Genomic DNA, 22,754 nt, shown 5'->3' with positions numbered 1-22,754 from the left:
AGGAGGTCATGTTTCCGGTCCGGTTTGTTTGTCTGTCAGCAGATTACGAAAAACCACTTGCCAGATTTTTATGAAACTTGGTGGAAAGGTGTAACATCGGCCAAAGAAGCACCCATTAGATTTCTGAGTGGATCTGAGTAACAGGGAGGATACACCGATTTTTCACTAACATTTAGCAATAATGGCAGAATACATGCCATACATCTTAAAAGCCAGTGGATGGTAGTTAAGTTGAATAGTGACAAAACAGCCAATTGTTGAACTGACTACATACATAAATACCTCCACATTACAATCCACGTTCACGGGTACCAGTAATCCTCTGGCGTAGCGGACATACTTTTTTCTCAAAGTGTGGCTATGTAAGCATAAATACACACATATCATGCAACTAATTATACTCTTACTCACATCCAAATGAGAAATGCTATAGTTTTAGAAATATATCCAGACATATTACGCATACAAATTTACATATCATAGAAAGGTAGACTGCTGGAGATCTGTGCTCTCCGAGTGCCCTTCTACTTTATTTTTATACATGTATTCCATTATTTACTCTCCTTTTAGCTCTGGTTTTGGACTCCACCAGCTCCTTTATGAAATATCTGGTTCTATGTAGTGGGCTGGAAAAGAGTGAGGTGATAATCCTCTGTGGGCTTGTCACTGTGATACACTCTTACTCGTCTGATCCATTGTTAATATCATCGATTGATCAGTCTTGACTTGAGCAGCTTCAAGGGTACTGTCCATCCGTGCTGACTGTCGTCCGTGCCCCTGCCACCAGGTGGAGCGTTTGAGGTGAAGCAGCACTCGTTCTTCACAGAGCTGGACTGGAACACTTTGCTGAGGCAGAAGGCGGAGTTCATCCCTCACCTGGAGTCAGAGGAGGACACCAGCTACTTTGATAGTACGTTCCTCTGGATTTATGCCTCTGTAGCATGCAGCAGTAACATCAACATTAGATTTACGGCTTCTGCAATAATTTCTTTGACGCCATTCTGGTCAGAAATGCGCATTTTCCACTTTGCTGACAGCTCATATGTTCCATCTCCTCTCTCGCTCCCTCCCCCGCCAGCCCGCTCAGATCGTTATCATCACATCAATACGTACGACGAGGATGACACCAATGACGACGAGCCTGTGGAGATCAGACAGTTCTCTTCCTGCTCTCCTCGCTTCAGCAAGGTCTGGCTTTGTCCCCTCTCCTCTTTCGCCTCTCTCTTACCCTCTCTGTCATTTGACTCCTTTTTTTCTGTCTGGCTGTGTCAACCTGTTGTGTTTTGTCGCTTTGAACTGTATTTGCCAGGATTAGATGAGGAAGGAGAAAAGTGTCAGACAGATAGAGTGAGGTCTAACTGTGCAGAGAGCAGCACCTGGAGGCTGGGCTCAGGTCTCACACCTGAGTTCAGGAGCCTCGCTGGGCTGTTCCTTCTTATTCCTCTTGTCTATTTTAAGCCACTCAGAGGCTTGTGCACCTTTAATAGCTCTTGCTCTAGCTTTCTGCACATGTGTGTTTAATGATCTTACCTTCCTATTTTTTCACATCCTCTTTTTTGTGGCCAAATCTGCGACTCTCTCTCTCAGTTCTTTTTCTGTCACACTTTTCTTCTCAGGTGGGATTTTCTCACCTCACGCTGTCTCTCTCTCTCTCTCTCTCTTTCTCTCTTTCTTCCATCCTCTCCCGCTTCCACCCTCTCCCACTTGCTCTGTCTTTATATCTGCCTTCCGCCTGTATTCACCTGGTCCATCCTCTCATGTTAGGGCTGTGAAGGAGCTCTTCAGAAAATCCAAAGTGCCTCATCGAGGGGCTGATTTCAATTAAATCCAAGATGAATTTGAAGTTACTGAGGGCTTTTGAGTGCTCCGGCAAAGACCTCTGCTGAATACACGCACATAATGAGTTCCACAGTGAACACATACGCATTTGATTCATTATAATTTATTACTGCGGAGCTGCAATGAGTTGTCACAATTACTCAATGAAAGAACATTAACTAGGAACTGTTTTGATAATCATTTGAAGCATTTTGTTGCATATTATCCTGTATCTATTTGCACATTATATATAGTCTGGTGAACACTGCTTACATGTACCTGACTGCTGATAACACTGTCACTTCACCTCATAATTTTGTCTTCAGCTGCTCTCGTGTGGCTTCTATTTTTACTTCTTATTTTATTTTGATTTCTTTTTTAATTTCTCTATTTATCTCCACTGCAACAACTGAATTTTCCCACCAGGGATCAACAAAGGCTTACCCTGTCTTTGCTTCTCTTAAAATCGGTGGAGTTTCCCCTTTTAAGCAATATGACTTCACTGGTCGGAAGTGCAGGTTTTCAAAATAAGGTTTAACCTTAATCCTGTGTTAACTACACACTCTTAATTCAAATACACATAGTGTATCCCTGTTGTTACTTTATGCATGAAAGGCAGCAGCGCTTTTGAATTATTGTTTTTTTGTGATATGTTTTTGCTACCTTGCATTAAACATATGTGAACTGAACTGAGGAAAATTCATTATTCAGTAAAAATCACATTTCTGAAACAAACACAGTAAATATACATGATTGCAGCAAACAGATGCATAGCTGTAACCCCACTCACCAGCTGCATTTTCCCAGAGCTGTTAATAACCGCTAACAGACCAAATGATTATTGATCTGACTGTGTCCCCCTGCAGGTGTACAGCAGCATGGAGCATCTGTCTCAGCTGGAGCAGAAAGCGTCGACCTCAGTGTCCCGTCGGGAGCACAAGGGCCCGCGGGAGGACAAGGTGACCAAGAGAGAGAGCCTGGGCAGCTTCACCATGAGAGACAAGAGCTGGAGGACGGGGTCCCCCGAGATGTAAGCATTATTGTATGAAGGGTTTTAAAGGCGTGTTTGGGATTTTCCTGTGTAAATGAGGAGGGAGGTTCTGTATGATAAGACTGAGGTGTTCAGAAGGTGGTTCCCGCAAGGTTTTTTCCTTCCTCTCAGCTGTCACACACCTCGGTGTGCTTTCTACGTCATGACAGCAATTTTGACACTTCTTGTATAAAAAGAATTTTGTTCACACTCACTCTGAGTCAACAACAGGCAACAGATTCCCACCTCATCAAACTTTGGAAAGTGGAATTAGATGGCTGGTTCACATGTCTCACAGAAACCCAATATGTGTCAGTTTTTTCATGATTTGTTATAAACAATGCAAATGTAGCTGTGTGTCTCCCCAATTTAGTTATACAGAAGTATCATTACTGCCATTTTTAGGACTATTGAATACAGGTGATTTAATGCTATTTGTAGCCTCGATAGCGACGCTTAACCTACAGCTATTTGCAGACATGGACAGACCTCTCATTACCCCGCAGGGAGGCTTTCAGTTTTTAGCCCGTCTAAATGAAACAGTTGCTCTCATCCTGGGAGTCATTAAACAGAATTCTGCTCTGATAGTATGCTTGTCATGTTTTGACTCTGCTTACAAAGACCTGCAGGGTCCACACTACATTTTATTAACTATCACATTTGTGATTGAGAGCATACAGCAGAAAGAAATTGACATTATTCCCCATAACTCCATTTCACCTCAATCTTTAGAAAACATATGGATTTCAATCTCCTCGACATTCATATGTAAAGTCGATGATTTATACATTCTGCATTCAGAATGCTTAGGACATTTGATAAGGTGAAGGTGGCTCATCATTCATTACCTTACATATTGGATTTTCCTTTTTCCATGTCTACTATGAATTATCAGTGTCTCGCAGCTATGATTGCTTTTTGACTACAGCTCATTACATTTAGTCATTTCTTTAATTAAAGGTTCCCCGTGGAGTTTTCTTGTAAACAAGCAAAAGTTATGTTTGCATTCAGTGTTACTCATCAAAACACACTGTGGGAGCTCTAATCAATGTGTTGAATGCATTTCCTTAACCATAAAACATTTGCAATAGCTTTGGTGATCCCCTGGGTTTCATTTAGCTCCATCATCAGGTCAAAATGTAATTTGTCCAATTTTTTATAACCAAATACCTGCGAAGCTAGCGACACTTCCTTCAGCCTCAGCTGTACTTTGTGTTCTAATTAGCAAATGTTAGCATGCTAAGATGATGAACATGGTAAACATTATACCTGATAAACATTGTCATTGTGAGCATGTTAGCATGCTGACATTAACATATGGCTTAAAGCACTGCTGTGTATACGTGCAGCCTCACTGAGGCTGTGTTTGCATTATCCAATGTGACTGTTTGTGTGTCCTTCTATTGCAGGAAGCGGCTGTCTTGTTCAGAGTCCCTCCACATGGAGGGGGATGCAAGCCCTCCCCTTGGTGCTCGCCGACGCTTCTCAGCCCTCATGGATACACATCGTTTTGCCTCACCCCAAGACGGTGAGCCAGACTTCCTGTCCCGCCAGGTGCCCATCAAGGTCCGTGGAACCTCACTGGATGGGACCATTTCTCCCTCACCGAGCCTCCTGGAGCAGAGGAACAGTTTGAAGGAGATCAACGGAGCAGGTGTGTTAGCAGGGGGACGTCTCTGAGGAAGTGAAAGGTTGTGAGGGTAGAGAGGGAGAAGGAGAGGAGATACGCAAGAGGGTTGGGAAGGTGATAGAGAATAAATCAGACAGGGAGAGGAGGGGGGGGGTGAAAGCAGAGGAGGTGATAAAAGCAAACTGTAATATATCATTAGACAGCCACTGCTGAGCAAGTGGGCCGGTGGACAATTTGTAACATTGCTATTTTCACCTGTAAATGCTACTAACACCAGGGACTATGTTAAATAACTGTCATTTCCTCCTGACTCGACATCCTTACAGACAAATCCCCTAGACACGGAGAGACACCGGGAGTCACCACAGCCATCGCAACATTATCCCCAGGTCCTGCGGCAGCCGCTCGCGACGTGATGACTCCTCTGTATGACCCTCTGGGGCCCCGGGCCACCAATGACCTGGTCCTCCGCAGGGCGCGCCACCAGCATTTGTCTGGTGATGGAGAGAAACGCAACTCCAGGCCTGGAAACAAGGTTATCAAGTCGGCCTCTGCTACAGCCTTGTCTGTCATCATTCCATCAGGTGAGACGCACAAGGACAGAAAAGGAGGAAATCCTTTTGGAAATATTAGTTTGTGGTATATTAATACAGCCTTTCTCTCTTTTCTGCCTCCAGTGGAGCAGCATGGTGGCTTCTCTCCACTGGCCAGCCCCATGTCTCCCCACTCTTTCTCCTCCAACCCCTCGTCCCGCGACTCTTCACCCAGCAGAGATTTCTGCCCAGCTGTCAGCGTGCTGCGCTCTCCCATCACCATCCATCGCTCTGGAAAGAAGTACGGCTTTACTCTCAGAGCCATCAGGGTCTACATTGGCGACAGTGATATCTACAGCGTCCATCACATTGTTTGGGTAAGAGGCTCGTGGGAGCGTGTACTACTTGGAGATGTTTTGAGTCAGTGACCTCACACAAAGAGGGTGGGTGTGTATTTTAAAGAGCAGGTGGCATTAAACAGAGATCAGTGAATTAAAGAAAACAGCGTGCAAAACAGGAGATTTCAGCAAAAATCTAAAACTGGTGAGGAGTTAGCTGATTTCAGGTTTAAGGTAAGACATTTCACCAGTTAAAGGACTAATGTGAAAGATTTAGTAGAATCTAGCAGTGAGGTTGCAGATTGCAGTGTTTGGTTTGTCCATTCTGGGCTACTGTAGAAACAAGGTTGTGCATCATGGTGGACTCTGTGGAAGAGGACCTGCTCCCTCTGTAGCTATGAAGAGCTCATTCCAAGGTCACAAAAACCCAATGATTCTTTTTGTCAGGTGATAATACACTAATTAAAACATAATTCTGAATATTATATACCATTTCTGACATAGAGCCCCTAAATCTTACACACTAGACCTTAAAATATGCCATTTCTTTTCCTGTTATCCTATTAAAACAAACATTTAGTAGTATTATTTATAGCCATATTGAATGCTTTCATCTAAATCTAGACCATCTGAACTGAAAAAGTTCATACTCATTATAGGATTTATTGTTTTTAATCTTTTAAAATACTGTGCATACTATAAAGATTCACATACTGCCCTCCGAATGTGTATGTCGACTTGATTTGAATGTTTTGTGTGAATGGGCAGCATGTGGAGGATGGCGGCCCTGCCCAGGAAGCTGGCCTGTGTGCTGGTGACCTCATCACCCACGTCAACGGGGAGCCCGTCCATGGCCTGGTCCACACTGAAGTGGTAGAGCTCATCCTCAAGGTAGGCAGCAGTAGATGTATTCATTCTCAGCTGTACTGCATATTGAATCATTATTTCTGTGTAATTCCTGCATTTCTGTCAATGTAAGGCCACCTAGTTGTTAATTTATAAGTTGTCAAATTCAAGGTGAGGCTATTCAGGCACTAAGACGAGGTGCTTGCAGCTCTCAGTCAGCCAGTTTTCTGTCAGTAAATAAGCTTGACAATGAATAATTAGAAGCATCAGAGTAGAAAAAATTCAGTGTCATTGATCGGTGCAGAGTGGAAACAAGGTGACGGTGACAACCACGCCTTTTGAGAACACCTCCATTAAAGTGGGTCCGGCCCGCAAGGCCAGCTACAAGTGTAAGATGGCCCGACGAAACAAGAGGACCATGGGCAAGGACGGCCAGGACAGGTAGGAGCTTACACACCTGCACCACTGCAGTGAGAGTGTTACTAATGTCTTAGATGGTGAGGGGTCTCATGAACCAAAACACAGCACATCAGTAACAGAGTTTTGTTGTCTGTTTTAAGATAAGATATAACCTTACTGGTCCCACACCAGGAAATGATGTTGTTACAGAGAGCAGTGATAGAAAGAATAAAGAAGGAGATGTAGAAATGTTGTACATACAGAGTAATATATAAAATAACTCTAAGTGTCTTTTTGACTTCCTCATGTATTTTTGTGGTGAAAATCCAAATCCAAGGGCCAGCGGTTTTGCACATTTTACCCCTACTTTACATCAGCTGGTGCACTGTAAGCATTATAAGGCACGAAACAACCAAATTCTCAGCATGTCTTCTCTCTGTCCGTCTCTCCTGCAGCAAGAAGCGGAACTCATTGTTCCGTAAGATCACGAAGCAGTCCAATCTGCTGCACACCAGCCGCAGCCTGTCCTCTTTGAACCGCTCTCTGTCCTCCAGTGAGAGTCTTCCTGGCTCCCCAACTCACAGCTTGTCTGCCCGGTCCCCGACTCAGGGCTACCGCTCTACCCCTGAGCCCTCATACCTGGGTAGGACACTGGAGATAAACAATGCACATACAGGTGTTCATGTAGAAATGGTCTGAGATTAGACATTAGAAATATTTTCCTGTTTGAAGCCTGCCCAGAAAACAACTAGACATATTTTTAGAAGGTAGAATTGGGAGTTATCCAGATTCACTTCCTCCATACAGTGTACAGTCTGTAAAATAAGCTTAAAGCCAGAAATTGTACAAGCCATCGAAACCAGAATTCTCTTTACTTTTGAATCAAAAATGTGCCTTTTCCTCAGGGTTTACATATCTTAATTGATCTTTTCTTCTTTTTGTTTTCCTTTAGGTGCCTCCTCCCAGAGCAGCTCTCCGGCCTCCAGCACTCCAAACTCCCCCGCTCCGTCTCAGCACATGAGGCCCAGCTCCCTGCATGGCCTGTCCCCTAAACTCCACCGCCAGTATCGCTCTGCCCGTTGCAAGTCTGCTGGTAACATCCCCCTGTCCCCACTGGCCCACACACCCTCCCCCACACAGTCTTCGCCGCCTCCCTTGCCTGGCCACACCGTGGGGAGCTCCAACACCACCCAGTCCTTCCCCGCCAAGCTCCACTCCTCGCCACCAGTGGTCCGTCCCAGACCCAAGAGTGCAGAGCCCCCTCGATCGCCTCTTCTGAAACGGGTACAGTCAGCAGAGAAGTTGGGCTCGCCTCTGACCCAGTCCAGTTCTACAGGAGGGCTGGGGGGTCCGCTGAGGAAGCACAGCCTGGAGGTGCAGCACTCTGAGTACCGTAAAGACGCCTTCCTCTGTGAGCTCGGGCTCCAGAGCCTGCTGGAGACAGAAGGGGAAAATTTGCCCCCCAATCCTCCACCCCTGCCCTCATCCTCAACTACCCCAGAGACCGGGGTCCTGAAGCCTGTGAGGAGACTTGGGAGACAAGAGTCACCACTTAGCAGGGAAACACTGCTGGCTGGGAGGGAGAGGGAAGAGCGGGAGAGGGGGAGGGAGAGGGAGAGAGAGAGGGAGATCGATACCGCAACAGTCCTGGAGAGATTGAGTCGGGTTGGAGCCACAGTGTCCCCGTCATCCTTAACAAGGAAACCTCATACAGGTGAGCTGCCCTTGAGCTCGCACGCTGGCCCGAGCTCCAGACTAAGTGCAGAGACCACTAAAGCTACAACTCCTAGTACCCCTACCAAAACAACAGCAAGTTTAGGTGCTCAGAAGGGGCCTGAAAAGAGTCTGGCTGACTTAACTCCAAAACAGCCGGACCACAAGGCAGCCAAAGGTGTGTTATCTAGTAAAGATCCCAGGGAGCAGCCAGGAGACAGAACTGAACCAAAGCAGGAAGGAAACAGCAAGAGTAGGCCTGGTTTACCTGGTGCTGCCTTCACCAAGAGCTCTGCTTCTACTCCAGATAAATCCATCGGCATCAGCGCGACAGTGACAGCAGGTCCTCTGAGCATGAACAAAACCTTTAAACCATCAGGTGTCGGGGACAGCCTGAGAAAGGCTGGAGAAGAGAGCAGTGACTCGAGGACTCCAGACCTCGGCTCCAAAAGCCCCAAACTCCCAGCTCGCATTCTCGCCCCCGTCGTCCCCCCACATGGGCAGCCTCTCTCGCTGGGCAAGGTGAGGCAGGGACTTGGCCCTGTCAACTGCTACCGCGGAACCCTCGACTGGGATGACAAATGTCGCCTGGAGGTGGTGGAGGAGCATTCGCCTTCTCCCTCTCCCTCCCCGACTGCCGTCACCCCCTCCCTCTGCGGACCTTCCCTCTGTAAGTCGCGGCCTGTCTCCCCTGGCGAAAAGACCAGCTTCGTCAGCCAGCTGACCACTGTGGCCAAAAACGTCCTCGGGCCAATCAAGCTTGGCTCCCAGGAGGGGGCCAAGAGCAAAGACCAGCAGACTAAGGCAGCGGAGGAGAAGCAGGGGGGCTCAGCAGGAAAGTCTGACACTCCCGCTGGAGGTCGAGTGGTTGTTGGGGCCGCGGTGGTGACCCAAAGTCCTGCTGGTTCACCGTTAGAGAAGGCTGCAACAGGTAGCAGCCCGCCGAAAATGTGACCCCATGGGGTCCCTAAATGGGACTGTAGTCGTAAAAAAAGATGCCTTTTTTGGAAGAACAATGCAACAGAAGTCAAGCACTTAAAAACAATGTACATTCCAGTTTCAGAGTATATGAAAATGTTATTTATTGATTCCAATCAATGACTGATTCTAACTTAAAACCAGGAGTGGAATAATCTACTGTAAAGGTGCATTATCTGTTGATTTTCTATTATAAAGTATTTAATAAGAAGACTCTTAATGTAACGTGGAACACTTTATCAGATGTATATGTGTGTGGGTCTATGTGAACGCATGTCATATGGTATGTACTGTACATGTATTATAGGTACAAGAAGGTCAAAAAGTGCTTTACCGATCAAAACATGCTGAATACTGTGAATACCAAATCCAGTCACTCTATTTTGTCTTTCAACCAGCCCTTTCTTCTTTATCACACGAGACGAAACATGGGGAAGAACACAGACAAACTCTAATATTTGCATCAAACAACATGAATGACACGCAGCCTCAGCTTGGCTACGGCGGGAAAAGCCAGCAATGAGATGATTGGGCTCATTTCTTCTTCATCCAGCAGTTTACTGACTTGATGTGCACAGTCAGACAAAGTCAAAGTAGGCCTTCTGTCAGTGGATGTCACATCAAGCACTGTTCGGCTTTGTCTGTCGCAAGGGATTGTGTGTGCGTGTGTGTGTGTGTGTGTGCGTGTGTGTGTGTGAAGCCACCTTGGGTCTATTTCTGGTGGTTCTTGAAGGCTGTGTCCTGCTGCCGAGGAAAGCGGGGTTGACAGAGCTCAGGCTCAGCGCTTATCTCCTCTTCGCAGGAGGGCCACCACAGCCCTTTTCTCCCTCTTCCGCCGACTGCACACAAACACACCCACACACACACACACACACTCTTGTGCACAAACACATGTACGCACGCTCACACTGCCACAGGAGGCAGCAGTGTCAGCAGCTTATTTCCATGCATTTAAATCCATACCCCTGTGGTCCATGAATCAGGACGTGAGTGCGTTTGCGAGTGAGTGAGTTAAGAAGTGTGTGAGCACACGTGTGTCTTTTTAGGGGGTAATCACACTTGGCACGGTTGACTCAGCAAGGGTAAGGACAGAAACCAAACTGGAAATAAGCAGACAGCAGTTAGGATCCAGTAACAGTTCTCAATGCTCTGCTACTTTATTAACAAATCACAGAGACACAGGGATGATTACTTATGTGGATGTAAAAAAGCACATATACAGTGAACCCATGTGTTGTTTTGAGGCCAATCAGGTGAAGCAGGCAGTCATGGATGTAGCATACTGTAATCTGTTAAAGGGCTCCATAGCTAAGGTAGGGTTTGTGGATATGGGCATGGTACAGTATATCACAATGAACCTGTTCCTGTAAAAACAAGGTTATATACAGTATAATCAGAATGACTGTTGTTACAGCAGATACTACACGGTAGGTAGTCAAGATCGATTAATGTAATACTCACATTTTGAAAATGTAACATACTGATAAAGGTGTTTGGATCAATCATCTCAGCTAGAGTGCTGAGGAGGATTAAATGTTGGCAGGAAAAAACAGCTTTCTTTTCTCCCACTGGTCATTTTCATCTCCTTAGTAGTTCATTCTCAGTAACTATCCACTGTACATAATCTTATGCAAATCGTTTACAGCTGTGTGGGGGGTTGCTGTCACTAATCCTGCTACTAGTTGATTTACCGAGTTGGGACAGAAGGCTGGGTTTTTTACAATTCAATCCAGCTTTCTTTTGATGCGTTGTTAAAAATCACTTCATCACAGAGATTTGATTAAAATGACTGATTCTTTGAAGCACTAAAATGTAACTGATTCAACCAACAACAGCAACTTCACACCAAGGCAGAAGTTAATTTATTTTCTAGTGCAAAGTTAAGTCTCAAAGTTTTGCTAAATATTCAAGTTTGTTCTCCAGCGTCTGCTAAAAGCTACATAGAGCTACAGAGCAGGAAGTTCATTTGTGCGGTATTGGCAATATTCAATTTTTTTTACATAACCAGTCATTAATATAAAAAAAACATTTTTGAATGCATCTTAGCTTTACTGCAATATCAATTGATTTGAAATTTTGTGAGAAGGATTCTATGAGCAATCCATCCTGGAGGCTCATGATGTTTGTCCCATTCAGTAACCAGTGAATTTTTAATTCGGCACTGTACTGTACTGCCCTCCAGTGGTTCAACATATCCACAGTTGAACACGATTCCAAAAAATGAATAACCCGTTGGGGTGACAGTCCCAGACCGTAATGAGGCGCAGACCACCCAAAATACTGCAGAATGGATGTTATTAGCCATAGGGTTACTGAATATGCATTTATGTTTCTATTGACAAAATATTTGCAGTAATTATCAAATGAACACTTGAAACATGAATTTATTCCTTTTTTGTTGTTGTGTCCTTCACATGACTGTTAATTACATCTTCTGGAATAGGGATTAATATTTTTAAATATACTGTCTTATGTATTCTACTGTTAGGAAAGAGTTCTTTTATATCTTGATGTAATAAATGAGTCATCAGGTCAACTCTGATCACCTGATTAAGAAAACTTAACTGTAATGTAACCTTATACAGCTGTAATGCCCACTTTCAGGCCTTTTCCCAATCAGTGGTGTCTATACTAGTGTTACATGTTTGAAAATTTCTTTTTTCTTTTTGTGACTGACCGAGCGAGTAGTAGAAATGCACTTTATTTGGGGAAAAAATCTTCATTTGCTGGTATTGTTTGTAAGTTACTTTGAAGAAAAAGTAAATATACTGTATACAAATATTGATTCTACAAATGACCACAAAAGTCCAAGTATAAAAACATTCCACATTTCTCTGTTCACTGAAAGTGTATTTATTTGTACCATGGGGCATTTTTGTTTGTGATAGATGTGATTCAAATGCAGACACCTGAAGTGCAGTATGTGGAATAAAATTCTGAGATTTGTTCCAAAACCTGCTGCCTCTCACTCTTCTTCTTTTTTTCTTTTTTTGTGTGTGACTATAATCTGTAATAAATGTCCTGCAGAAATCCTGATATAGTCTGATTACAGAAAATACTTTCAGGACCCTGGTATTATCCATTCTGTTTTGTTTTTTTGTTTTTAGGAGAAGCATGAAAAAATAAAATTAAATGAAATAACAGACCTTTTTCACAACATGTGAACTTGTCATGGGCAGGTGTAAGTAGGAACATTAGTAGCTGCTGCACTGCAATAATTGCTGTGATAAAGTCATCATTAATGTTAATAGAGGCAACTGCTTTTCCTGCTGTGACAAGGCAAAATGCCTGTTGAGAAAAAGGTACAAATACAAGATGGACAGATTTTTAACAAGGAAGAAAAGTAAAAGCTGTGAATGATCGTCAGACGTGCCAACATGAAAATTGAAAAAATGGAAACACTTTTCTTCTGGACTTCACTTTTTATGAGAGCCATCATGTCGCATGTGCAATACAGACAGTTTGACCAAGTTTAATTTGCATTTTTCTGTGCAGGAGAGCGACCTGCCCAGGGTGTCCCCTGCCTTCGCCCGAGAGACGGCTGGGATAGGCTCCAGCCCCCCGTGACCCTGCAAAGGATTCAGCGGTGTATAGATAATGGATGGATGGATGTGCAGGAGAGAAGCGTCTTACATTTTATGTAGATGAACATATTTATTTATTTAATGGTTGATTTCCTCGGGGACATGACAAAAGTTTAAGAACCAGTGGCTTGGCTCTTACTGAACAACGCAATCAAAGCTAAGGCGCAGCTATGGTAAGTCAAAATTTCACATTTGAAAAAGATCTACTGAGGGACTGAATTTGCAGTCTAGTGCATTTAAACGTCTGTACATGAAATCATTTAGTTTAGCATATATGCTAAATATTGCACACACGTAGCGCATGTATTACGAATCATGCATATCTTTATAAATAAATGTAATTTATCTCTTTACGACAACGTGATTTATAGCCTAGGTTACAGATTACATAACTTTAGAGTTAATTACCCAATAGCACACCGGCAAAGTCTATTATTCGAACATTATCCAATCAGAATTCTCTCAGTTATTATTTCGACCAATAGCGTCGCGTCAGGAAAGGACAACAGGAAGTAGTTGCCCTCTGCTGTTAAAGGGAGATGCTAAAGCGGTGGCTGGTCAGGGAAGCATAACCCGGTATGTGTTGGATTATGTTCGCAACAGTTTGTAGAAATTAGCCCGTTTGTTAAATGGGGAAACGCTTACTGTACTGACATTAGATGTGTTTCCTAAAAGGTGATTAAAATCTTTGGTGGGTCCGGCTTGAATGCCCGGTAGTATAGCTAAGCCGGGGACTAGCGTCTGAAAATGCTAAAGTTAGCTAGCTTTAGCAAGCTAGAACACTGAATTTATCCGTGAAGACTGCAGTCGTGAGTGAAGAGAGACAAAACCACTGAAATGATTCAACCTACTACAAAGTACCGACCAGCTTAACCGGCTTATACAGCAGGTAAGTCGTGAGTCTTTACTTGTAGGTGAATTAACTACGTTTAAAAGGGGTACGGTTACGGCGGTCACTTGATTATTAGGCTTGGATTTTGTGTTAATAGTAAAATATCTGGTTTATTCGGTATCCAGTGACGCCGTTAGGACAGACGAATACATTGAAATTACTGTGAGGACATTGTTCATAATGTCTGGATTTTATTTGCGATCCTACGACATATTATTATATACATCTCTGTCCTGCGGTGAGTAACCGCATGAAGTGTTAAACAGGTTGGTCTCCAACCGCTGAATAATAACAGTCACCATAATCAGATGACTTTCACAGACGCTGAAAAAGCTCGACCTGCCGGTTGTCAAATGTTAATCACATGATGAGGGGTTTTTTTTCTCACAGAAATGTTCCCATTAGTGCAGTCAGTGGCTACACACCGTGTTACTGTTCCTTGTTGAAACTGCTACTCATCAGTTTCAGGGCAGGGTGGAAAAGTCATTGTTTTTTTCCTCGGTGTTGTGTGCATTGTGAAATCAGTAGCTGAAGACTGATGACTTAAATTTAAACTGACATTGTTGTATTTATTTATACTTTTTCCGGAAGTGATGACTTGATTTTAGCTTACAGAATGGCTTAGTGTCAGTTTCCTTTTGAATGTAATAAAACCATGTGATTTAAAGAGTATGAAACTTCATTTATGGCATTGGAAATGTAGTTTGACAAAATAATCTTGACTTAAGGTCTACTGACTAGCTTTTTTAGGGGCTTCCAACCAGGGCTGCATGTAACAGTTGCAGCCCACAAAAAATGATAATTTGGTATCTGAAATATCAGATAATAGTGACAAATGCAAATCACAAAAGTGACATATTCAATTTGCGTAGTTTATACTATTTACTTATACGATCTCCAAGGTCAAGAATCAACGTTTCATACTCATTACAATCTAGTTAGTCTCATAGAAAACAGAGAAAAGGCAGCAAATGCTCGGCCATTTAGATTTCTGCCTTATGTTTTCAGCTCTGCTGTCAACCATGTCATGGTCTTCATCAGCAGGAGGAGCCTGCTCAGTTATCATGAGATTTGATGGTTTTCTGTAGCATGTACATTAGCACTTAAACAGTTTCTACAAAAACCATACAGCCAAGAAACCAGCTTCTCTACATGTTAATCTGTAACATCAGTCACCATCTCAGTAACAGCTTAATGAACAGGTGCAAACAAGAATGTAGTCATACAGTGAACTGAATCAACCTTATATGTTTTTGAATTAAACGTTGTTTGCATGAGATTGGGCGTTATAAATAGAGTTGCTCCATATCATCTAATTCTGAGCTTGAAGCCACTTGACCATAGCCAGTCATGTCAAGTTGGATCTTCATTCAGATATGGAATGACTCCACAAAAAGCCTTTAACAGGGAAAAAAAGGGAGAAACCTCAGGAAGAGTAACAGAGGAGGACCCTGCTTCCTGGAGTGACACAGACAATATATGTCAGACAAACAGAAGTACAAATAGTCAAATGGTGATATGGAGAAACAGAAACATTTGCAAACATTCGGTTAGAAAGTACAAACATAGTATTGAGTGTGTAATAAGTGTAACATGGTAAGTTAAAGAGTTTCGGACAATGTAAAAAGTGTTTAGAGTGAAGAATATCAATAATTGACCTCATCTCTTACTGGCTCCTCTTTCTCCCGTCAGTTCTGTGTTGCAATGAGGAGCAGCAGAGTCCAGCTCTGAGGCCTCAGCGGGATGAACTCCGTTTCCCCCAGTGCAGCGCAGTACGTAGGGGGGGTGATGCAGGATGAGATGGGAGAGAACCGAAGGCAGCAGCCCCTGGAGCGGCAGGCCAGCTTTGGCCTCAGGCTGCCACAGACACCAGATCCCAGCAGAGAGACGACGGGGGAGCCTGATGAGATGGACAAACTGAAAGCCAAACTGATGTCGGCATGGAACAACGTCAAATATGGTTTGTACTCAGTCTTGAAGGAAGAGTGTGTGGGTGCCTCTGTGTTGAATATGTTTTATAAAGTCTGGCAAGATTTTGTATTTCATGATCAACATGCTGCAAAGCGGTGTGACAAATGTCTGACAAAGCCTCAGTCATTCTTCTGTAACTGCTACTCTGCCAACTTCCATTTCCCCTGCTCCTCTTTCTGTAGGTTGGGCTGTTAAATCAAAAACCTCCTTCAATAAGACGTCACCAGTCACTGTCATGGGCCACTCGTATCTGCTCAACAGTGAAGGTAAACTCTAAATACAAAAGCGTATCTTAAAAAAACGTGTTCATCAGTTGATCCTGTATTTCCGTTCAAGAAAGCGAGACGTCATGAAGAGCAGACCCCAGGTGTTGTAGTGATGTGTGTTTTGGTTAACCACAGCGGTGTAAACCCTCATCCTTTTTCACATCAGAGAACACAAAACTTTCCCTCACTCTCTTATTTCTTAGACATGTAAAGAAATCTCTCTCATATCTGATAAACAGGCGATGAAACTTACAGACAGTTGTTTGTTTGAATCAACACAATGGAAAAGCTCTCCCTCACGTTCTCTTTCTTTTTGTCTCACCCTCCACCCCCTTCGCCTCCTCTCAGACGAGGTGGAGCGGTTTCGTCTGGCTTTCATGTCCAGGATTTGGCTGACCTACAGGAGGGAGTTCCCTCAGCTGGAGGGCTCCACCTGGACCACAGACTGCGGCTGGGGCTGCATGCTACGCAGCGGGCAGATGCTGCTGGCACAGGGGCTCCTCGTCCATTTGATGCCCAGAGGTTTGTCTCTCTGCCAGTCACACATACAGTTTTACCTTAAAATATACACCAGTTTTCACTGAAGTAGTGCTGTGTGTCAGCCAGTCTGGATTTTTTTTTAAACAATGAGTCAACACAGTCTCTTCAGAAAACAAGTACTCTTTTAAATTGAATAGACTTAAGTGAATAAGTTGTCTCCTGACAGATGATCGGACTGATCTCAGCTCTTTTCATCCTTTCATTTCTTTGTCTAATTCCTGTGTTTTTCCCACTTTTTATATCTCACTGCAAATTTTTAATTACTCTGTTTTCCTCATTTTGTTCTGCTCTTCATCGCTGTCCTTTTGTCTTTTCTATTGTAGCATTTTTTCTACCTTCCTTATCCTGTTTTATTTCAGGTTCTTTTCATTGCAGACATTGTTTTGTCTAATGGCTCCTTGTGTGTTGCTTCTCTCTTCTCTCTCATTTGGTCATTTCATAACATTTTGTCATTGTGTCTTCATGCTGATTAGTATGCCATTCAAGTGATGTCTACTCTGTGATTGTTTAAGGGCTGCTGAAGTAAATTCCCCAGATCTTTAGCCTCGCTGTACTTAATTGCTAAGTGCAGGCCTTTTTGTGTTGTGTAGACTGGGCTTGGCCAGATGCTCAGCAGCTCACTGATGTGGACTTTGAGGTGTTCAGACCACGCTCTCCAGCCAGGGCTGGAGGGGTTCCCATCCCCTCCTTTGGCTCTCCACGAGGATCCAACACCCCTGAAAAGCCCCTGCCACGTGATCAGGCACCCAAATGCAGCCAGAAAAAGAGACCCGAGTCTGTGAGAGACAGGCAGGCCGAGCCCATCCACCACAAGCTGGTCACCTGGTTCGGGGATCAGCCCTCAGCACCTTTTGGGATTCATCAGCTGGTTGAAATCAGTAAAAGTTCAGGGAAGAAGGCTGGCGACTGGTATGGCCCCTCTATAGTGGCACACATACTACGGTAAGTGCAGCTGAAGAGGCAAGGCTTTACTATTTCCTTAAATGCTGCCCATAGGAGACACACTTCAGAATTGACTGGAGTTATGAATATATTTCTTTCAGGAAAGCGGTAGCCAAAACATCTGCAGTCCACAACCTGGCTGTGTATGTGGCTCAGGATTGTACAGGTGAGATTAACAGACTAGACACTTTTTTCAATTTAATAATTATTCTTTGTGAGAGTTCAATTCAGAGGCATCAGTCTCTGGCTTGCTGCAACATGTTCTCCTTTGGAAATAGCTCACCTGAAGAAGTCCTCTTGCATGTGTTTCTATGCATGCATATTTTTTTCCTCATCATGTTTCCGTGCACTGCAGTGTACAAGGAGGATGTGGTGCGTCTGTGTGACCTGTCACTAAGCCAGACTGCCGCTGATCCTTCCAGCCAAGCCTGGAAGTCTGTCATCATACTGGTGCCTGTACGGCTGGGAGGGGAGGCCCTCAACCCATCCTACATCGAATGTGTCAAGGTCCGAATATTTTGCTTCACGTCCATAGACCTGTCTGTGTTTCCTAGAGAACTGTGTCACCTAGCTTACGTTCTCTCTCATATCTCTGAACTCTTATTTCCAGAACATCCTAAAGCTGGATTGTTGTATTGGAATCATCGGAGGAAAACCGAAGCATTCACTTTACTTCATTGGCTTCCAAGGTGAGAACCAGAAACAAGGAAATAAGTAACATTAATTCAGAAGAAAGTAGTAGCAGTAGTAGCCAACACAACATTTTAGGCAGTATCTGCCTGAGATAGGTACTTGTATTATTAAGACACGGTATACTTGGGCTGAACAAGTTGCACTCCTGCTGCCTCCCTTTTACCTTGTTGCTCCGGTTTGTGTCACGCTTGATTCACCTGTCAAGGCTCGGTTAACTGAAAACTTAGGCTAGGTAAACATCAGCAGAGAGACGCTGCTGTGCTTACAGCATGAGAATAATCAGGACTCTGCTGCTGCGGGGCTGAGTGAAGCCAAGGTGGAGCATCTGAAACCACCACAAATGGCTATAGCTGTGCTTATTATATAGAGTCTCTTTTTTGTAACAGTCACAATAATGGCTAGTAATTATTTATGTCAGTACCTCACTTGTGTGTGAACAGGTGGATGAAACCATTAACAATTCTTTCAACACATAATGATGAGTCCTGTACTGTTTTTCAGATTTCTTACAGTCTTAACCATACCTGCACTGTTTCTGTGAATGCCCCCCCACCCATTTGATTTTAAGGCACTGCCCTTCTCCTCTGATATATAAAGTATGAGTGATCTCTACTACTTTTTTTAATGTTATGTCTTTGAATATGTGACGTTGATTGCATGATGATGATACTGTGGTAGCTCATTAGTCTTTCTAGCCATGAGTGAAACTGACCAGCAGCAGACTTTAAACAAAGATTTAAACACAGCCCACCTGGTGACCATGGTTTAAGCACTATTAAACACAAGTTTCATTATATTCGAAAGCAAGTAGGAGCTGAGGAAGCTTCACTTTCACCTCATCCACCATTTTTTGTATATCAGGAGGCCTCTGAGCTTTTTCTCAATGCCTGCTATGTTTTGCTAGAACAGTTACTTCAGTATAGTACAGTATCAATAGTGCCAAGCACTCGATGTAGGTGAGTCTGCTTCAAATGTCTGCTCATTGTGGGCTGTGGTAGGCCTGCTCAAAATAGAAATAAGACATTTAATTATTTCATATAAAGCTGCCCTCTTCAAAGCTGTGTAATTGCAGTTTGAAGGAAAAGAAACCAGACCCTGTAACTTTTCATCCTAGCAACCAACAAACAACACTTCCCAAAATATACTTGCTGCTAATCATCGATTTCTTCCTTACTGGAACAATGATTCTGAAAATCACCAACAAAACCCACAATAGAAGAAGTGAAATTTGTCTTGGAAACCAATCCTTGTTAGAGAAAAGTGCTTTCTGCTTGCTGCCAGAATGGAGTGATTGTTACAGGAAACTGCAGTTTATGGCACTTGGCATGAGCATCACCACCCACTGGTGCCACCTGCTGTTGGGTCAGTGGGAGTAAGATCTGAGAATAGGAAAACAGCAAAGATACAACTTTCATCTGCCACCCAAGGCTGGCAGGTGGCGATTTTATGCTTTAATGCTGTGTTTTAATTCCTCTTCATGACTTCTCCTTCCTGTGTGTTAGACGAGCAGCTGCTGTATCTGGACCCTCACTTCTGCCAGCCTGTGGTGGATGTGTCCCAAGTCAACTTCTCACTGGAGGTTGGTTTCTCTATCTCTCTCATTCACTCCAGTCTGTCTTTTTATCTCTTTTTCTCTGATCACATTGGACTTTCACCATGTGACTGTCATGCTCAATAGTGTTTTGGCTGTACAGACCATTACAGATAACAGATGTCCTGTCATTAACTTTTATTGCCCTTTCGTTGTATGACCTCTGCCTCCTTCTGTCATTCTCTAGTCGTTCCACTGTAGCTCTCCCAAAAAGATGCCCTTCAGCCGCATGGATCCAAGCTGTACCATCGGCTTTTACGCCAAGAACAAGAAGGACTTTGAGTCTTTGTGTTCTGCCGTTAGTGAGGTGAGTTTTTACACCCTTGGACTACTATCTGACTCTAAACGTTAAAGCATTGAAAACAGAGTAAAATGTGTTCTACAGTTTATCTGTAGTTCATGAGACTTGAGTTCCACAAATCGAGTGGGTATCTTCCAAAGTTGCTGTGTTTTTAGTCCAAGTATTCCTCTGTGTTGCTCTCCTCTCCACTGCAGTTCAGTAAGTATATACTGTCTGATACTAACACTAACACTGAGTAAACACAAAGGAGGAATTTTGTACTAAAAGCACTCACTTTGAAAGATACGCACTTCATTTTATTCAGTATCTCAGTCTGCTGAAGCTTCACATTGAGCTCAGATAAACCTTCAAATGTGAACTCATGTTCCAAAGTGGTTCACACAAAGCAACAACTTGATAGCAAGTTGATCATTAAAACAATGTCAGTAGAGTAGTAAAGAGATGAAGCAAATAAAACCAGCACAATGGTAGTCAATAAAAATCAAATGAAATCAGGAAAAGCTCTCCGATACAAGTATGTTTTAAGAGTTTTTTTTTTTTTAAAAGGTCAGTAATTGTGCTGACATTTATACAGCCCACAATCACAAATCACAATTTCCTGCAGGGGCCTCACAATCTCTACAGTATACGGCACCCCCTGTTAGACAGATCCCAGGTATGCTAACAAAGCCCACAGCATGTTGGCTGGGAAAGGAGCTCAAAGAAGAGAGCCCACAGGAGCTGGAGAGCAGCCTTAAAATCTGTAGCTGTCAGTCTGGAACCAATCAGCTTCCTGGAATGACCTTTACACTTCAATCATTCACTCGAATGAGGAGTTGGACCAAAATATCCACATGGTGAAATGAACAACAGCAGTCCACAAAGTAATGTAAATTATGCAGGTTGTCATGAAACATTTTAGCCATCATTAGTATCTCTCACTGTCTTTACACTCACTACACTTCCTCTGCTGCTTGTATTATTTCACCATGTAATTAAAACAAGAATATTAACAGGTCACCTGATTATTTTAAGATGGACGTGCTTTTCTTTCCTTTTGCATCTTATAAATTGAATATCTTTGTTGTGCTGAGGGTATAACAGAAAACAAGCAATTTGAAGACACGAACAAATTGTGAAAGTAACAGACAGCTTAACTGATAATGAAAACAGTCACTGGTTACAGTTTCATGTTGGCTCACAAATGATTACCAGGTTTTGTTGTCCTCTCAGGCTCTGTCATCATCGAAGGAGAAGTACCCCATCTTTACCTTCGTAGAGGGCCAGGGTCAGGATTACGGACTTGAGGGTCACAGCAGTAATAACAGTGGACCCGCAGCCCACATTCTTCCCCCGGGCATACTGGGCAGGAGTAACAACAGAAGAAACAGTGACGAGTTTGTCTTCTTGTAAGCAGGATGCCGTCTCAGCTCTCAGCTGCAGGGGGCAGAAGAGGACACCTCATTTCCTGTCTAAGGGAAGGACTCGATTCTGTTGATGGTGCAGCTGCAAGGTGGACATGACGCTTCTGTGTTTTATTGCGTTCACTGGTCAACGGAAATAAAAGCTGTGCGGCTTCTGTCATCACCTTTGTGTGGTTGGGTATTATAAGCTACCAGGCATTAATATGTTCTGGCTGGAGCGTTATTTTACTGGGCAAAGGCATGATTTCAAAATGGATCATGATTAAGAATGTTTCAAGTACTTGAAGTATTCTTGATTCACTTTATCAGACACCTAAAAAGCCTCAAAGTCAAGCATGTATGAGTAAAATCTAGTACTCCAATTACACTCCAGTACTGTGTCTTTGTCCTGGTGCGAACTGGACACGCTGAAAGTGATGTGTGGACTTCATGATATTTAATTAGCTCACTGGTCAGGTGGGGGGTTTGCCTGATGTTGCTCTTGACTTGTATTATATACCATCTGCTGTATATCTTATTTTTCATTCTTTACATTTATTTATCAGGTTTACGAGTGTGTGAGCGAGTGTGGTGGTTAGTGTCAGTTTTTTTGTTTGTTTGTTTGTCTTTAATCAGGCGGACTATGTATTTTGGACTCTTGTCATGTTGCGTTTCACTGAGATTTCAGATTCTTCCAGGAGCATCTGGAACAGCTGTAAATTCACTCTTGTGTTGCAGTCCGTCCCAAATCTCACGCAGATGAGGCCATGGTCTCCAACATGCTTTGGCTCTCTATTACAGGTAGGCAAGAATATGAAACAATCCCAAAACTCTGTTGGGGTTGAAGAGAAATGTCCCCTTCAGTTTGTGTGTATATTTACATGGATACCTGTGCAAAGTAAAACCCAGAACAGTTCTTTTTACATAAGTTCAGGCTCTGGGTTTTACCTGCTAAAGTCATACAGTCAATACAACCATCCCAAACTGAACACAGTTTTTGCCTGAATCTTCAAGCTTTTTTGTTTTTGTTTTTGTTTTTGTTTTTTTTACATGAAGGCTACTACTGAGAGTTGCACTACTACTGTTATTAGGTTTGTTGTCCTGATTAAACTTCAAACACTGGAATCACATTTTACTTGTGTGTCATGCTTATTAGATTTGTCTTTTTTGAAGACATATTTTGTTCTTACCTCCTCACTGTAAGCTGCAGAAGAAGTACATGTCATGTTTCAGTTAGAGGAAGTTTTAAAGCTTAACAGTCTGTGATTTGGTGTCACGTCTGATTACTTTGAACTCAACAGAAGATG

General features: G+C 43.2%; 2 protein-coding genes across 2 annotated transcripts in view; both read left to right on the top strand.

Annotated features, from left to right (window-relative positions):
* LOC121604427 (microtubule-associated serine/threonine-protein kinase 1-like) overlaps positions 1-11,960 on the top strand; it is a 67,711-nt gene extending 55,751 nt beyond the window's left edge. The window contains exons 18-27 of the mRNA XM_041933940.1: positions 788-910; positions 1,079-1,188; positions 2,685-2,848; positions 4,258-4,502; positions 4,805-5,062; positions 5,156-5,388; positions 6,118-6,240; positions 6,500-6,636; positions 7,050-7,237; positions 7,547-11,960. Of these exons, the coding sequence (XP_041789874.1) occupies positions 788-910; positions 1,079-1,188; positions 2,685-2,848; positions 4,258-4,502; positions 4,805-5,062; positions 5,156-5,388; positions 6,118-6,240; positions 6,500-6,636; positions 7,050-7,237; positions 7,547-9,261 (3,296 nt within the window). The 3' untranslated portion in view covers positions 9,262-11,960. The remainder of the gene's footprint in view (positions 1-787; positions 911-1,078; positions 1,189-2,684; positions 2,849-4,257; positions 4,503-4,804; positions 5,063-5,155; positions 5,389-6,117; positions 6,241-6,499; positions 6,637-7,049; positions 7,238-7,546) is intronic.
* A 1,443-nt stretch (positions 11,961-13,403) lies between these two features.
* Positions 13,404-22,577, top strand: atg4da (autophagy related 4D, cysteine peptidase a). The gene is made up of 11 exons (XM_041933147.1): positions 13,404-13,758; positions 15,454-15,721; positions 15,915-15,998; positions 16,347-16,520; positions 17,129-17,480; positions 17,582-17,646; positions 17,836-17,987; positions 18,091-18,169; positions 19,676-19,752; positions 19,952-20,071; positions 21,278-22,577. The coding sequence occupies exons 2-11, from the start codon at positions 15,505-15,507 to the stop codon at positions 21,455-21,457; spliced, it is 1,500 nt and encodes a 499-aa protein (XP_041789081.1). The 5' UTR covers positions 13,404-13,758; positions 15,454-15,504; the 3' UTR covers positions 21,458-22,577.
* Positions 22,578-22,754: the final 177 nt, after the last annotated feature.

The sequence above is a fragment of the Chelmon rostratus genome, chromosome 3 (genome assembly GCF_017976325.1).
Source record: "Chelmon rostratus isolate fCheRos1 chromosome 3, fCheRos1.pri, whole genome shotgun sequence".
Lineage (NCBI taxonomy): Eukaryota > Metazoa > Chordata > Actinopteri > Chaetodontiformes > Chaetodontidae > Chelmon > Chelmon rostratus.
Note: the sequence above shows the minus strand (reverse complement) of the source record. Positions and strands in the feature narration are given on the sequence as shown.

Excerpts from the sequence above, each read along its gene's own strand:
- atg4da (XM_041933147.1), top strand. The coding sequence starts at position 15,505 with ATGAACTCCGTTTCCCCCAGTGCAGCGCAGTACGTAGGGGGGGTGATG. Across the intron at positions 17,481-17,581 it reads ATAGTGGCACACATACTACG|GAAAGCGGTAGCCAAAACAT; the intron begins GTAAGTGCAGCT and ends TATTTCTTTCAG. Across the intron at positions 19,753-19,951 it reads AAGTCAACTTCTCACTGGAG|TCGTTCCACTGTAGCTCTCC; the intron begins GTTGGTTTCTCT and ends GTCATTCTCTAG.